This window comes from Nomascus leucogenys, chromosome 10 (genome assembly GCF_006542625.1).
Source record: "Nomascus leucogenys isolate Asia chromosome 10, Asia_NLE_v1, whole genome shotgun sequence".
NCBI lineage: Eukaryota > Metazoa > Chordata > Mammalia > Primates > Hylobatidae > Nomascus > Nomascus leucogenys.
In genome coordinates, this window is record NC_044390.1 from 96,211,988 (window position 1) to 96,230,298 (window position 18,311).

Below are 18,311 nucleotides of genomic sequence, written 5' to 3' on the forward strand. Positions count from 1 at the left end.
CAAAGAACTAATGACCTGCAGCCACTGTGTTTTGTTATTAAGCAAGCTTCACCCAAATTCCTATGTTCTAAGAAATAATGTTTATCCACCTCTAATGAGGGAGACCTTACTACATTCAAAGGTCCCCTATAACAGTCCCCTTTGTAAGCCATTGTATCCACATACAAACACATGTGCCACACACATACACACAACACACATACACATATACATGCACACAGGCACCTATACAACACAAACATACAACACAAAATACAGACACAAGAAGACACATGCATATACACACAGGCATACAGACACACATAGAGCAAAAACATACATACTTACACAACACACATACATAGACTCACAACACACACATATACATATGCACACATACAAATACATAGACACGTGCAATGCATACATACATACAACACACGATATATTCACAACACATACACGCATACAGGTGCCTATACAACACAAGCACACATGCAACACACACAACACAAAACAAGCAACACAAAATACTGACACGACACACACATGCATACACATAGACACACAAAGCAAAAACATATGTACACAACACATATACATAGACACACACATATATGCACACATGCACACAATACACATACAACACACAGAAACACACAACACACTCTATTAGCTCACACTGGTTCCAAATAAAGTAAAAGAAAATTGTGACTGACAGCTCCATGAATTCTCTGTTTCTGCCTTGAGCTGAACAATGAATCGTCTGGAAGCCATCTCCCGCCACAGGCTCCCCACTCGGCAGGTCTGTCACCCTCCGCTCCAGCAGGACCTTGGCAGCAGGCTGTGCACCTGCTCTGAGCCTGCTCATGCCCTCACGGAAGCAGGAAGGGTGTGGAGGGCACAGGTGACCACCTGCATGCACTTGCGCTATGGTGGAGGAGGGGCGGCCCTTTCCTCCAGGGCTCCTGCCCCTTAGTGGCTTCTCATTTTTCGCATGTTGCAATCCTTATGTATACATGTATTTATTTTTTTCATCTCTGCATGGGGGAGCTGGGACCTGCTTCAGAAGAGCCCTTTGCAGATGGAGAAACACCCGATACGTGATCCCACTCTATTGTGCGACCCGCCTGGCATGGTGCCTGCGTGGTGTGTGAGCGCCCCGCTGAAGTGTGTCTCAAGCCTTCCTCCATACCTGTTTTGGCCTCTGCAGAAGTTCCTGAGCCACTGCAGTGGCAAAGATGGCCCTGTTGCTTCCTGGGCTGAGCTGCAAGGAGAGTGACAGCCCTGTCACCAGCTGCACCCCGAGGTCTGCGATGGTCACCTTCTCGTCCAGCACAGTGATGGTCTTTTCAGCGAGGATGGTGTCTGACAGAGGAGACAGGATCTGGAGGGCAGAAGCGACATGACAAGGAAAGGCTTTCTGTGGCGCAGGCAATGCCTCCAGTGGCAGGAGGAAGTGCCAGTGTGCAGGCAGCAACAGGGCAACATGTGAGCCAGAATGAATGAGAACAGGTCTTTCCCACTCACACCGCCTTCTAAATCATATATACTGCTTGAGAAAATGTAATGCACTTTTTGCATAAAGCAAGGTGGTGTCAAGGGGTGGGCAGGTAGGGCTTGGCCCTCTTCCCACACCCCACAAATCAGCTCCATTTCCCACCATGCTCCATCCTGGACAGGAGGAACTGACATTTTCATTCGACTATTAACTTTATGATTCTTCTACAGCACAGTGTGTATTTTGTTTAAAATTATTTTACTTGAATGATTTGTTTTTTTTTTCAAAAGCCTTCCTATCACCAGTGAATAACGGGTTGGGTGTACTGGTTACATATTGATAGCTTTCGCTCTTGCACATAAAAACCAATGTGCAACTAGAAGGTGGATCCTGCTGGTCCATCTCAATCACGCGTGTCACAGGAGGCCACACTGCACACTTTGGGAAACGCAGCGCGTGATGCCTGATGATGAGGAATATCGTTGGGCATATTCTGATAAACGTAGGTTCTGAATGTCTACGCCTGATGCCAACAACCCAAAGCCTCGTTTCTCCTCTGGACACCTGGAATGACCTGGAAAATGAGGCTTATGTGCAATTTAGACCCTGAACAGGAAATCCTGCTTTTGAGGAACATCTGTGGAATCACTTCTTCCTCCTCTCACCCTTCGCCCAAATCATAAATGGCTGTCTTAGACCCTCACGGCCCCGTACAACTCAACCTTCTAGAAGAGATGGGCTTCATCCTCCATTCTCCTGCCTTCTTTTCAAGTTTCTGGTGATATTTATGATGTATGTCAAGACAGCAGTTTCCCAGGACCCTTTAAGACCAGGAATCAAAGCTCCATACTTCTACCCGAATGCCACCTTCACATTCCCGTCTGACTGGGACAATTTAAATGGTAGTGAGCATGAGAGATGTGTCCCCAGGAGAAAGTGGACAAGTGAATTTATGACTCAGGAGGACGCAGTGAGAAAAAAGAAAACCAAGGCTCGCAGGAGTAGAGGCCTCACCAAAATAATGTTCATGTTTAATGTGTGGGAAGCCAGCCCACTTCCTCTTCCCTGACACCTGGTTTCAGAACGGTACGGCTTTTCCCCTTTGCGCTTAAATTGTCACTTAAGGGAAGATGTTAATACCAAATTCTCATCTCACTGTGAGTTTCTGGGCATCAGTATCGGTTTAGCCTATAGATTTATGGTAGGGATTCAGGTCTTTCAACTTCTTAGTCAATTGTGGAGGTTGCAAGCTCTCATCTATGAGGCAGATATGTTTTGTCTGACATAAATCATATTTTAAGGTAGAATTAATGACCATCATTTGGAGAGCCAGAAGATTTCATATAAAAACATAAGACTTCCAGCTTTTCTGGAAGATTGTAACATGGCTGCAGTGGACCTGCGTTTCTTCTTGGCAGCCTTTGGCTCTGAGTAAGAGCTTGTCCCTTTTCCACAGGCACCACCACTCCCTGTTATCTCTCTAACACTCAGAGGAAAATCGGCTGCTGTCTTTCAGCACACACCCAGCTTACTCTCCTCACTAATGGTAGCTTCTCAGCCTTTAGAGATCATTAGAGCATGTGACTCCTGGTCTACCGCCCAAACCCATTTATTTTCCTCCTTGGATAAAATGAAGTTTTAGATATACCAGCCAATTTTCTAGAATGGATATGTTTTAAATCTTCCATGATCAAATGTAGTCTCAGTTATAATGATTCCTCTTGCACAGCTGTTTTAGAAACCTCACAGATTGCCTGATAAGACAATCGCGTTGCCTGCAGATGGGGCAGCTGCTGAGTAATACACGCTTCCTTTGGCTACGATGTACACTATTTGGGTGATGGCTGCACTAACAAGGCAGACACGCAATATGTCCAGGTAACAAAGCTGCACTTGCACCCCTTACATGTATACAGAAGGAAAACAAGCTCTTGCTTTGTTCTCAGCTGGGAGGTAAATGATCAAACCTTTGCAAGCCTCCCAGAACACTGTTTTGTTAAAGTGTTTGTTTGTTTCAAAACCCAGTGTTGCCGCTGGTCCTCTCCATCACCCGCTCCCCAGCAGAAGGGGCCCAGAAGACATATGGAGGCACAGTAACTTCATTTCTTCCTTTAGCACATTTCTGAGTTGTTCAGGTTCTCATCAGGCCCACGGCTGTGACTCGGTAGAGGCGGCCACTATATCTTGAAGCCATGGGAAGGTTTAGGTGACCATGCTCAGTGGCAGAAAGTGGCTCAGCAGGAAGTTGCTGGCCGTGCCTGTGATTCAGATCACGTAAGCTCACCTCAAAAGCTTGTTTACCGAGATGGTAACGCCTACCGTGGCTTGGGCAAAATAATGTGTTTCAAGCATGAGCCACCATGGGAGCCAGCCCAGAGTTTCTCACCTGTAAGTAATATGTGAGGAATTTTGAGATTCTCATCACATCATTACCTGACTTGTATTGTGGTTTTGTTTGAGACAGGGTCTAGCTCCATCATCCAGGTTGGAGTGTAGTGGCACGATCTCAGATCACTGCAACCTCTGCTTCCCAGGCCCAAGCGATCCTCACACCTCAGCCTCCCGAGTAGCTGGGACCACAGGCATGCACCACCACACTCGGGTAATTTCTTGTATTTTTGGTAGAGATGGGGTTTTGCCATGTTACCCAGGCTAATCTCAAACTACTGAGCTCAGGTGATCTGCCCGCCTCGGCCTCCCGAAGTGCTGGGATTACAAGCGTGAACCACCACAACCAGCCAACAATCACTTGTATCGCTTACTCCACAATTTCTTTGAATTTACCCATCCTAAAAATAGATACCATTCCCAGCAATGACAAACAGCTGATTTCTCCTCTAGGTGGAGGAGAGGTGGGAAGACAGATCTTGATTTGGGGATTTTTTTTTTTTTACCTGAATGGTGGTCATCCCAAGCTCCTGCCCCATCAGGATCTGTCCGCCTTGCAGCGTGGCGATCCTGGGCTCCTCCACCTGCATGAAGTCATTTATCAGCTCCGTGATGTCCACTTGCCAGTCTGAGCCCAGCAGGTGGGCCACGTGTCCCCCAGGGCCGGCCGCCTCAGCCACAAACTGCGTCAGGACCCGCACCATGGCATGCTGGTACTGCAGGGTGCAGCCGCGGCCCCTCCGCTCATCATCCTCCTCTTCTTCACTGTCCCCGGCAGGCCTGTGAAAGAGGCAGTGCAGTTTGCAGTTACTTGTTGGTCCTCTGTAAGGGGCTGTGTGTGGAGCCTGGTGGGGGCTGCAGAGGTAAGTAGGCCATGAGACTTCAAGGAGTTTACAGCCAGACATGCAGAGGTGAACTTCAGATACTAACCACTGCTGTGGCATGAGCACTGACGCATCAGCATGGCCAGTGCAGCCAGCGGAGTTTAAAGTGTTCACAGTGGCCCCTCACCTCCTGGTGAGGGGTTTACTACTTTGTGTAAACCTCTCCCCTTGAGTGTGGGCTGGACCTAGTTTCTTTCGTCCAATGAAAAAGTTATGGCAAAAGTGATTGGATGGTCACTTTCATGGCTAGACTTGAAAAGCCTGTGACTTCTGTCTTGCTTGTGTTTTCTATCCTTGGTTCTTTGCACTTGCTCACTCTGATGAAGCGAGCTGCATGCTGTGAGCCAAGCTGTAGAGATTTCCACCCAGGTAGAAGCTGAGAGTGACCTCTGGCCAGCACTAGCAAGGAACTGAGACTAGTCAGCACCCGCACCAGTGAGCCTGCATGCAGATCCTTCCCCACGTGAGCCTTGAGACGGGACCCCAGGCCCACTGACACCTGGGCTGCAGCCTGTAAGAGACCCTGCTCAGAAGACCCAGCTCAGCCATGCCTGGATTCCAGACCCACAGAAACTGTTTGATAATACATGTTGTTCTTTCTCTTTTTGTGACAGGGTCTTGCTCTGTCACCCAGGCTGGAGTGCAGTGGTGCAATTTCAGCTCACTGCAGCCTCGAACTGCTGGACTCACGCAATCCTTCCACTCCAGCCTCCTGAATAGCTTGGACTACTGTGCAAGCCACCATGCCTGGCTAATTTTTAAAATTTTATGTAGAGATGTGGTCTTGCTGTGTTGCCCAGGCTGGTCTCAAACTCCTGGGCTTAAGCCATCTGCCTGCCTCGGCCTCCCAAAGTGCTGGGACTACAGGCATGAGCCACCATGCCTGGCTGGCATGTTGTTCTTTTAAGCCACATTAACTTTGGAGATAAGTTTTAAACCACTAAGGTTTGGGATAAGCCACTACGTTAGACAGAATGGATAGCTAACATGACAAGGCTAGGGATGAATGGTGTGGCTCTGTAACCCAGCACACAAAGCAGGTGAATATGTAAACCAAGGTGAGGCCAAACACGATAAGAAAGGCAGAGAGGGCCAGGATGCTTGGAAGGAGACAGATGTCAGCCGCTCCCTCAACATCTGGTCCCTTCTGTGCAGTTGGCCCTTTGATGGCACCTTCTCGCTCTCCATCAGAACAGCAGCTGTTCCCTCTCACACTCACTCCACTGCCATGTCTGAACCAGGCAGCTGTGACAGCGTGTGGGATGCGCTGCAGTGAGACTCAGCCAGGTCTTTGGCGAATCTTCCCCTACAGTTTCTTCCCTCTGCAGCACCAACGGTCATTTTCTAATCCACGCCCTCAACTCAATACCTGAAACCGCAGAGACTGAGAAAGAATCACTGCTGAAGCCAGCTGCCAACTGCCCCTGAGACCCACAGCCTTCGTCCTTGAAGCGTCCCCTCTCCTGGGGGTCATGGGACCAAAGGAATGAGCTTGCGAGGGAGGGAATATAAGTTATCCCTCAGATAAGCACCAATTCTCCGCCCCTGCCGAGTACACAGACTCCAGGGATACTTCCTTGTCTCATAGTGCAGATACTTTTAGCAATCAACATGTCCCTAATACATGAATTCTTACACACAGTTTCTCTGAGGTGACAAAGTCTGTGAAGAGCCTGAGCTCCTACCACCCCCTTTCCATGGTACTCATCGCCATTGGGCGATGGTGGATGGTGGAGACTCCTGGGGCACTACCAAGCACCATTGGGGTAATGTATCACTCAGTGGACAAGCCTCAGACCTCACTTCACCAAGGCAGAGAGCTCAGAGCTTCTGGCCTGGAGCGCAGAGAGGCAGCTCAGGTCAGGTTGACCCTGTCAGATGTCCTTCCAGGGAACATCTGCTGCCTCCTTCTTTCCAGCATCAATTTTCCCTTCTCCTAGAATTTGTTCATTCGTTCCGCCTTGGTGCACCTCTTCCTCTAGCTCCTCTGGCTCTAGTTGGGGAGTCCAGCCAGCCACTCAGTGTATTTGAGGGCCTTGGCTACAGTAACTAGATAAGGGAGGCCACAAAATCCCAGTGAGGATAAGACTTAAATCCAGGACTCTGCTGGAACTAGTAGGAAGGAGAGGAGGCACTTTCTGCTGGAGTTGCAAAGAAGAGAGGATGAAAGCCTGGAACCTCCTGAAAAACGCTGATTGATAGAGAATGAAGCCAACACAGGGCAAATCGAAGCTGAGCGGTGGAGGGAGGCTTGGTCCTTAGGGTACCACGTGCATCCTCAGACCCAGTCATGCCCGAATTTACCACCCCGTACACTTCCTTCTTAGCCTGCCATGGAGTTTCAGGGACACACCCACCTCCTGCTGGAGACGATGGGCACTCTCCAGCCCTTGATCTGATTGAGCTCGGTGTCGGAGACCTCGATCTGCAGCGGAAGCCGGGGCACCCACACTGTCATCTCCAGGGGGCTGCTCAGGTGCTGGTAGGTGAAGTTCACCACCACGTTGACCTTGCCTTTCATTTCTTTCCCATTGACAAAGATGTAGTCACATCTGTCAGAAACCTGTGAAGAGGTGAGAGAGAAAAGGGGAGGGAAAGGTGAGCTTTCATCCCATTGCATGGCCCAAGGAGGAGGAAAGGGAAGCACCCTGGCTGGTGGAAGTGCTTCCCTTTCCTCCCCTTACTGCGGGGAGGAGGTCCTGGTATGGAGCAGATATTGGCTGTTGCTTTTGAGTACAGCAGACGCTGTTATGAAAGGTGCTCTCTGAGTACCCAGGCTTCCTGGGGTCCCTGTGGCTAGGCTGGTGGACTCCTCTCCAGGGGCTGCGTGTGTTGCCGACAGCTCCTGCCACATCTTCCATAGAAGACTGCCCTTAGGTGAGTGGAGCTGTGTCCCTCAGAGTTACCTGGGAGTTATGTCCTGCTTACCCCGCTTCTCTGCCCAGTGACTACCTGGTGGGGTGAGAAGCCCAGGCTGTTTGCCTCAAGGAGGGACCCATGCACAGCACAGCTCATTCTTAAGAGCTCCTCAGGGAGCTGGCTGTGCTGTACCCGAACCTGACCTTGCTTAGCCCCTCCTCTTCCCCTCCTACTCTCTTCACTCCCATGCGGGTGTATCCTGAGAACGTCCTCAACAGAGCATGTGCAGACCATTTTCCCCTGCAGGCACGGGGTGGATTCTGAGGCCCGTCCTGCAGAGTTCCCTAGAGGGGCTCAATGGGACTTCACAGAAGTTGCCCACCATGTGAGCTAGCTCAATGATGCACCTCCTGCTTGTTTTCCAAAATGTGTCCTGTCTTGCTGCTCACTCCCTCATTCTGCATCCAGAGATCATTCCCCAAATAAAACACCTGTTCTCAAGTGCACGTCACAGGCTCCGCTTTCCAGGGAGTCCAAACATGTGGATTCGTTTCATCCTCAGAACAACCACAATGCTAGGCACCACTGCCATTCCCACATTCCAGATGAGGGAGCCAGGAGTGGGGGAGCCTGCATACGTTCCTCTACCAGGAAGGGCAGAGCCAGGATTTAGCCCTGGGAGTCTGGCTCCAGAGCTCAGGCTGTCAACTTCTACCTGGTGCAAGAGGGCTCCTCCATGCCAGCGCTGATGGGAAGAACCAAGTTCAGTGTAAGGACTTTGTTCTCTTGTCTTGTCTCCTAGCTTTCCTGGGGGAAGGCAATGAGTCCTTTAGTTTTCATCCTAAACAACAATTGGGACATGTCTTTGGGGGAGTGTGGGAGCCTAAATAATAGCTCGCAAAGATATCCACATCCTCACCCTTGGTATCTGTAAACGTTACCTTACTTGTCAAAAGGGACTTTGTGGATGTGACCAAATTAAGGATCTTTTCTCCTCCCAGTTTTACTGGCAAATAAGTACTTGGCAGATAAAACTGTATTAATCTAGGGTGTATATCTATAACATGATGTTTTGATCTACATGTATACTGTGAAATAATTACAAATCAAGTTAGCTCACATATCCATCAGTCACCTTACATAGTCACGTGTGTGTGTGTGTGTGTGTGTGTGTGTGTGTGTGTGTGTGGTGAGGACATTTCTTAAAATTTGTGTATATTCAGGGGGTCCACGTGGAGTTCTGTCACATGGATATAGTGCACAGTGGTGAAGCCCGGGCTTTTAGTGTAAACGTCACCCGAATAATGTACATTGTACCTATTAAGTAATTTCTCATCCCTAAACCTCCTCCTAACCTCCAACCCTTCTGAACATCCAGTGTCTATTATTCCACACTCTTTGTCCATGTGTCCACTGTATTTAGCTCCCACTTATCAGTAAGAACAAGTGGTGTTGGACTTTCTGGCTTTGAGTTGATTCACTTAAGACAATGACCTCTAGTTCCACTCACGTTGCTGCAGAAGAGGTGATTTCATTCTTCCTTATGGCTGAAAAATATTTCATTGTATATTTATATATTGTATATTTATTGTATTATATGTACATACTATATACAACATATAATACACATTTGTATTATATATACAATGTATATTGTATATTTATATATAGCATTATATACATTGTTTATAAATGTGAATCATATATTTATGTCTATTGTATATAAATGTTACGAAAAGGTAACGTGTGTATAACATATGAGTGCAGGTGTTTTGTCAATGTAATGATTTTCTTTCCTTTGGGTAGATGCCTGGTAGTGAGATTGCTGGATAGAATTTTAGTTCTTTGAGACATCTCCATGCTGTTTGCCATAATTAATTTTACATACTATGTTATATTCCCATCAATAGTGTATAAGTGTGAGAACACTGAAGACCCACTGTCTTTCTTTGCAAATCCTAAATCTACCATACGGTATTATTAAGTAGAGTAGCCATGCTATACATTAGGGCCCCATCATGTATTCAGCAGTGTAAGTGAAACTTTCTATCTTTGACCATCCTCTCTCCATGTCCCCCACTTCCCAGCTCCTGGAAAGCCCCACTCGACTCTGTTTCTATGAGTGAGTTGGACTTTTCCCCACATACAAGCAGTGGCATGCGGGACCTGCCCTTCCGCGTCTGGTCTAGTGCACTCAGCATCATGTCCTCCAGGTCCATCCACATTGTTGCAAATGCTAAGTTTTTTCTTTGTTAAGGCTGAATAGTATCCACCATGTATATACAGCACATTCTCTTTATCCATTCAGCCACTGAGAGACACTTAGGTTGTTTCCATATCTTGGCTGTTATCAGTCATTAAATTAAGGGTCTTGAGATAGGGAGAGCATCCTTATTGCAGCTGCAGAAAACAAATTCCAGGAGGGAGAGAATGACACACCTCAGAGCCCCGGAGTGTCCTCTATGACCGGGGTGTCCTCCCTGACCGGGGTGTCCTCCCTGACCAGTGTGTCCTCTGACTGGGGTGTCCTCCATGACCGGGGTGTCCTCCATGACCGGGGTGTCCTCCCTGACCGGGGTGTCCTCTCTGACCAAGGTGTCCTCCATGACCGGGGTGTCCTCCATGACCGGGTGTCCTCCCTGACCGGGGTGTCCTCTCTGACCGGGGTGTCTTCTCTGACCAAGGTGTCCTCCCTGACTGGGGTGTCCTCCCTGACCGGGGTGTCCTCTCTGACCGGGGTGTCTTCTCTGACCAAGGTGTCCTCCCTGACCGGGGTGTCCTCTCTGACCGGGGTGTCTTCTCTGACCAAGGTGTCCTCCCTGACCGGTGTGTCCTCCCTGACTGGGGTGTCCTCCCTGACTGGGGTGTCCTCTCTGACCGGGGTGTCCTCCCTGACCGGGGTGTCCTCTCTAAATGGGGTGTCTTCTCTGAACGGGGTGTCTTCTCTGACCAAGGTGTCCTCCCTGACCAGGGCGTCCTCCCTGACGGGGGCCTTGGTGGTTAAGCTTAGAGGGGGACGTAAGGGGCTAGGACCCCTGCTTGTTGAGCCCCTAACACGTGTGAGGGTTGGAGGCTGAACACGCTTCCTGCTCATCTCACCTAGTGCTCACAGCCACCCCAGCAGGCACTGTTATTGTCCTCATTTCACAGGTGAGGAACCAGAGCCCGGAGATATCACATAACTTTTCACCAGGACACAGGGGGCAGGGAAGGGGCGTAGACCAGATTCAGCCCAAGTGGGCGCCTGTGGCCTCCTGCTCCAGGACAGCTGTCTCTCCTGCCTGAGGGCTCTCTTGCAGTCTGCCTTTTTAGAGGATAAAAACCTCCTTTTAGCACTTAAAGGGGTGTGAGGAAAAGCACGGCAGAAATTACTTGGATGTTCAAACACTGTAAAGGGCATTTCCTGTGCAGGCCTCTTTCACCTTCATGATGAGGCTGTCAATCTATGAGCTGCAGTCTCCAGGGTGATCCATGGCGCTGAGGAGAAACGTGGGCCCAGGTCCGGTTATGAGTGGGAGGTGCTTGTGTGTTCAGTATCTGCCACCAACAAAAGTCCTTCAATCTGCTTGAAAAGCTGAACGGCACACGCTCCGGTGGCTTTACTCTCATCTGCAGCCTGGCCACAGTTCTTGCTTCAGGGGCCAGGGTGTCTTTAATAGGAGGCTTGTTCTCTCTCAAGTCTTCCATTTCTAACTCAGGCTGAATCCTCACAGATGAGCTGACTTCGCAAAAGAAAGAAAGGGGCTGGGCGCAGGCTCACACCTGTAATCCCAGCATGTGGGGAGGCCGCGGAGGAGGAACACCTGAGGAGTTCAAGACCAGCCTGGCCAACATGGCAAAACCCCATCTCTATTAAAAATGTTAACAAAAATTAGCCAGGCATGGTGGCATGCACCTGTAGTCCCAGCTACTCAGAAGGCTGAGGCAGGAGAATTGCTTGAACCCGGGAGGTGGAAGTTGCAATGAGCCAAGATTGTGCCACTGCACTCCAGCCTGGGTGACAGAGTGAGACCCTGTCTGAAAAAAAAAAAAAAAAAGAAAAAAAAAGAAAACGGGTTGCAGAATAGAGAAAATTGAGCCAACATTCAAAACTTTGACGATTTCACCTTAGAAATTTAGATTTCTAGCATCGCTTGATAATTTAGACACTGGCGAAGTGGGGCCTCCAATCTAACTTGGCCCTGCTGGGGCAGAGTGGCACCGAGGTTTCCAGTCCTGCCCACCCCACAGTGTCTTTTTGACCCCAGAGTTGACCAGCTTTATTTATGGTCTATCTCACCACTCTTCTAATAGAGAAATGTTTCTCTCGAGTCATGTCTCCACCCAAAAGTGGAGAAAACAGAAAGGGAGGGAGCTGTGTGTTTCCAAGACAATTCGGAAAGAGTACATTGCTTTATGAAAGGGAAGAAAATTCCTGTGCGTCTCCTAGGCAAATATAGAATGTCATTGTCTAATGAACACAACCGAAGATGCCATTATGATATTCCATCAGGCTGGTCTCTGAAGTCCTTACTTATGCTCACCTGGGCTCTGGGAAGCCTACCTCAGTTCACCTGGGCTCTGGGGACCTTACTTCAGCTCACTTGGGCTCTGGAGACCTTACCTAAGTTCCCCTGGGCTCTGGGGACCCTTCCTAAACTCACATGGTCTCTGAGGACCTTATATAAGCTCACGTGGGCTCTGAGGACCTTACCTATCCTCACCTGGGCTCTGGAGATCTTACCTCTCCTCACCTGGGCTCTGGGGACCTTACCTATCCTCACCTGGTCTCTGGAGATCTTACCTATCCTCACCTGGGCTCTGGGGATCTTACCTCTCCTCACCTGGGCTCTGGGGATCTTACCTAAGCTCACATAGGCTCTGGGGACCCAGGTTCCTGAGCCTAGGTGAGCTTAGGAAGACACAAGCCTGGTCCCCCATGAGTGGACCTGGCCCCACCTCCATCCTGGTCTGGAGAGACAATCTGAGATGTGTTCCTGCAACAGCTGGATGGAGCAGAACTTCTTCCAGCATTCTGATATCCATCCTTCCCTTCATAGTTCTGTTCAATGCATTAGATTGTTAGACATTCCAAACTCCCCCTCTGGGAGATGAACTGGAGAAATGTAACGGTCTAGGTGAGCCGGCAAGACCTGTTCATTACTTCTCATTAAAATATCACTAACTGTACATGTCAAATAATTTATTAACTACCACGTTACAATGCTGATGGTTTGAAGGGATCATCTATTAAAACTCTTGAACCCCTTTCATAATCCATTTCCAGCCAGTCACACTGTTCCGTTATAGGGATATAGTTAATATTTCTGACTCTGGTGTGCATCATCCGGCACTTATGTGAATTTAGTGCCATTTCCTTCTTTTCTGTTTAAATGCTGTATGAATTTAAATCTTATTTAAATATCACCAACATTCTTGGTTAAATTTATGTTCTAATATTTCTCTCTTTCCTTTTTTTTTTTTTGTTCAAGAGCTACAGCTACAGTTGTTGAAATTCTGTCTTTTTTTCCCCCTCAAACTTTGCAGAAGTAGACATCCTACAGGAATGCTTGCCTCCAATTCTCAAGTTAGGTAGCACCTTTTTGTGCTTAGTCTGTGTCTTGGATTAAAAATGTGGATCACCTGAGGTCAGGAGTTCGCGACCAGCCCGGCCAACATGGTGAAACTCCGTCTCTACTAAAAATACAAAAAAATTAGCCAGGCATGGTGGCGGTGCCTGTAATCCTAGCTACTTGGGAGACTGAGGCAGGAGAATCGCTTGAACTCAGGAGGCGGAGGTTGCAGTGAGCTGCGACTCGCGCCATTTTACTCCAGCCTGGGCAACAAGAGCGAAACTGTGTCTCAAAAACAAAAAGATAACAATAATAGTGGTAACAATAATAGTAGTGGCTAATATTGTTTGCTACATGCAAGGTACTATACTGAATGTCGATAACTTATTCCACTTAATCCTCACAAAATATCTATTAGATTGGTACCCTTACCCCCATTTTCCAGATAAGAACACTGAAGCTCACTGTCCTATAGCCATGAGGGGCTTGCCACACTGGGCTAATCAGAGGAGAACTTTAGCTCATTATACTAGGCTTATTTATTGGAAAACAACTTCCCCTAACTCAGGTGTATCTGTTAATGAACAGCACATACTTTTCTGCCAAGAGATAAGCAAGTCTCAAATGGACGCCCTGGAGGACATGCTGGACACAGTTTCAAATGGACGCCCTGGAGGACATGCTGGACACAGTTTCAAATGCATTTACTGGACTGGAGGAGGACGTGCAGGGACATGCTGCAGATGGGCTTCGGGTCAGTAGGGTTGCTCCATGTGCAGAGGGAAAAAGATGCAACTTGAGCCTATTGTGGGCTGAATTTGGTTCCCTCCCTAAATTCTGTTTGCAGATGACATGACTGTATATCTAGAAAACCCCATCGTCTCAGCCCAAAATCTCCTCAAGCTGATAAGCAACTTCAGCAAAGTCTCAGGTTACAAAATCAATGTGCAAAAATCACAAGCATTCTTATACACCAATAACAGACAAACAGAGAGCCAAATCATGAGTGAACTCCCATTCACAATTGCTTCAAAGAGAATAAAATACCTAGGAATCCAACTTACAAGGGATGTGAAGGACCTCTTCAAGAACTACAAACCACTGCTCAGTGAAATAAAAGAGGACACAAACAAATGGAAGAACATTCCATGCTCATGGGTAGGAAGAATCAATATCGTGAAAATGGCCATACTGCTCAAGGTCATTTATAGATTCGATGCCATCCCCATCAAGCTACCAATGACTTTCTTCACAGAACTGGAAAAACTACTTTAAAGTTCATATGGAACCAAAAAAGAGCCCGCATCGCCAAGTCAATCCTAAGCCAAAAGAACAAAGCTGGAGGCATCACACTACCTGACTTCAAACTATACTGCAAGGCTACAGTAACCAAAACAGCATGATACTGGTACCAAAACAGAGATATACACCAATGGAACAGAACAGAGCCCTCAGAAATAATGCCATATATCTACAACTATCTGATCTTTGACAAACCTGACAAAAACAAGCAATGGGGAAAGGATTCCCTATTTAATAAATGGTGCTGGGAAAACTGGCTAGCCATATGTAGAAAGCTGAAGCTGGATCCCTTCCTTACACCTTGTACAAAAATTAATTCAAGATGGATTAAAGACTTACATGTTAGACCTAAAACCATAAAAACCCTAGAAGAAAACCTAGGCAATACCATTCAGGACATAGGCATGGGCAAGGACTTCATGTCTAAAACACCAAAAGCAATGGCAACAAAAGCCAAAATTGACAAATGGGATCTAATTAAACTCAAGAGCTTCTGCACAACAAAAGAAATCCACCATCAGAGTGAACAGGCAACCTACAGAATGGGAGAAAATTTTTGCAACCTACTCATCTGACAAAGGGCTAATATCCAGAATCTACAATGAACTCTAACAAATTTACAAGAAAAACAAACAACCCCATCAAAAAGTAGGTGAAGGATATGAACAGATGCTTCCCAAAAGAAGACATTTATGCAGCCAAAAAACACATGCAAAAATGCTCATCATCACTGGCCATCAGAGAAATGCAAATCAAAACCACAATGAGATACCATCTCACACCAGTTACAATGGCCATCATTAAAAAGTCAGGAAACAACAGGTGCTGGAGAGGATGTGGAGAAATAGGAACACTTTTACACTGTTGGTGGGACTGTAAACTAGTTCAACCATCGTGGAAGTTGGTGTGGCGATTCCTCAGGGATCTAGAACTAGAAATACCATTTGACCCAGCCATCCCATTACTGGATATATACCCAAAGGACTATAAATCATGCTGCTATAAAGACACATGCACACGTATGTTTATTGTGGCACTATTCACAATAGCAAAGACTTGGAACCAACCTAAATGTCCAACAACGATAGAATGGATTAAGAAAATGTGGCATATATACACCATGGAATACTATGCAGCCATAAAAAATGATGAGTTCATGTCCTTTGTAGGGGCATGGATGAAACTGGAAACCATCATTCTCAGCAAACGATTGCAAGGACAAAAAACCAAACACCGCATGTTCTCACTCATAGGTGGGAATTGAACAATGAGAACACATGGACACAGGAAGGGGAACATCACACACTGGGGACTGTTGTGGGTTGGGGGGAGGGGGGAGGGACAGCATTAGGAGATGTACCTAATGCTAAATGACAAGTTAATGGGTGCAGCACACCAACATGGCACATGTATACATATGTAACAAACCTGCATGTTGTGCACATGTACCCTAAAACTTAAAGTATAATAATAATAAAATTAAAACAAAAGTTGAATAGATAAAAATGTCTTCACATGGAAAAAAAATTCAAATGAATCTGACTGTATTTGGAGGCAGGGCTTTATAGGGGTGCTTAAGTAAAAATGAGGTCACTAACATGGGCCCCTAACACAATATGTCTGTTTTTTTTTTTTTTTTTTTGAGACAGTCTCACTCTGTCACCCAGGCTGGAGTGGAGTGAAGTGGTGCGATCTTGGCTCACTGCAACCTCCGCCTCCCAGGTTCAAGCGGTTCTCCTGCCTCAGCCTCCCAAGTAGCTGGAACTACAGGTGAGCATCACCACACACCGGCTAATTTTTGTATTTTTAGTAGAGATGGGGTTTTGCCATATTGGCCGGGCTGGTCTCAAACTCCTGACCTCAGGTGATCTGCCTGCCTTGGCCTCCCAAAATGCTGGGATTATAGGTGTGAGCCACCGTGCCCGGCCTGGTTTCCTTTTAAGAAGAAGAGATCGGGGCATCAGGGCTCACAGGGCAGAGAGACACCAGGGATGCACAGGGGAACAGTCATGGGAGAACACAGTGAGAAGCAGCTGCCCACAGGCCAGGGAGAAACCAAACCTACACACACCTAACCTCTGACTTCCAGCATCTGCAACTGTGAGAAAATGAAGCTCCGTTGCGTAAGCCACCTGCTCCTTGGTATTTTTTTTTATGCGAACCCTAGGAAACTGCAATCAACTGTGCAGGCAAATACAGTCAGCCATTCAGTCCCTAGAGCCTACTTTCCTATTCCAGGAGGAAGTTGCCAGCCTGCAGGGAGAGAAGGCTAGCTGGGAACCCAGGCGAGAGCCAGCTCCTGGTGGGGGCTTCATAGATCAGAGGTGTTAAAGCTGCCGTCGAGGACAACTGTCTATCTGGCAGCCTTCCCAGGTGTGCACGTGCACTGAGTTGTTTGATTCTGACAGTAACCCAGCAAGGTAAGCATTATTACAATCCCCATTGTGCAGATGAGAAACTGAGGCACGATGAGATTAGGTGACTTGCTGAAGTTCACACAGCTAGGATGCCTTGGATCTGGGATTGGAATCCAGGCCCTTCTGGGTCCAGAGTCGGCCCTCGTGTGCCTCACATGCCACAGTGGGCTCGTGAGGTCTCTGGGGAGCAGAGGCTGAGACAGAAGGTCCATTAGGCCGTAATATCTGTGAAGGAGGAAGGGAAGGACCCAGGATGGCAGCGGGAGCTCTTGGATCAAGAGGAAGACCCAGCAACATTTCTGCCAACTCACCGGAGGGGTCTGGAGCAAAGCCTGGGTGTTCAGGGAGGAGCCCCACTTTGGTGAAAGTGGCCAGACCCTTGAACCACCATCTTTGTCAATAGCTGGGGCTACCTGAAAAAGAGCAGGACTCAGCTCAAAACACAGGGACCCCAAGGAGCTAAGCGCTGGGGGCTGTCTGCTACCAGCACTCCTTGAGGCTGAGCGACAGCACTTTCTGGAAGAAAGTCTGAGTCTCTTTCCCTGTCAGCCACAGTGAGCCTCTTAGTTATGACATGGAACAGGGATATTCTGGTGTTTTTGGAATCATCTATACCAGAAGATTCCATATATAGTCTATATTCTATAGCCTATTTTCTTCTAAAATCAGAAATTCAAATTCCCAGGAAGCTGTGTTATTTTTAAATGAAAACAGAACATTTTTACACAACCTCACATTTCCACTTTCAGTCCTTTCCTGGGTCAGAGGAAATAATGCATTCAGTGAATGTTTTCTTTGTCCTCAAAACCGTCCACCATGTGGCCTGGGTCATAAGACCTCAGTTGTCTTCTCACAGTCACTGATGAGCAGTCTGATAGGAAATCATTTTAATAACAAGCCACCCAAGCCGCTCTTGCCACATGCCAGGCGCTGGTCCTGGCCAGGGTTTCTCCGCCCCTGTCCTGTGCACATTTGGGGCTGGAGAGTTCTTTGCTGTAGGAGGCTATCCAGGGCAGTGTAGGCTGCTGAGCAGCACCCCTGGCCTCCACCTCCGGATGCCAGTAGCATCCCTCTCTCCATTGGTGACGACCAACAGTGTCTCCAGACATTGCTAAAGAACCCCTGGGCAGCAAGAGCACCCCTGGCTGAGAACCAGTATTCTCAGCCCTGTTTGTAAATGTATTCGTGTAAGCCCCATGACACAGCTTTTATGACTCTGTTAGACAGATGAGGGGACAGTCTAAATGAATACACATTCTTCTGTATGTTTCTTTTTCTTTCTTAAACAAACAAACATGTTTATGAACATTTACATCGCCTATGTCCATAGAAGAAACTTAGGAATGAGTAACTCAAAGAGATGACTAAAATCTGAGTGTATGTAGCATCTTCCACAAAGAACAATAATTTTATAGAGAAATAACAGGAG

General features: G+C 47.5%; 1 protein-coding gene across 1 annotated transcript in view; it reads right to left on the reverse strand.

Annotated features, from left to right (window-relative positions):
• The window catches only part of TMEM132D (transmembrane protein 132D), an 824,162-nt gene that overhangs the window by 5,665 nt on the left and 800,186 nt on the right, over positions 1 to 18,311 (reverse strand). Inside the window, exons 6-8 of the mRNA XM_003276114.2 lie at positions 7,110 to 7,315; positions 4,375 to 4,648; positions 1,175 to 1,366 (exon numbers count right to left, since the gene is read on the reverse strand). Of these exons, the coding sequence (XP_003276162.1) occupies positions 1,175 to 1,366; positions 4,375 to 4,648; positions 7,110 to 7,315 (672 nt within the window). The remainder of the gene's footprint in view (positions 1 to 1,174; positions 1,367 to 4,374; positions 4,649 to 7,109; positions 7,316 to 18,311) is intronic.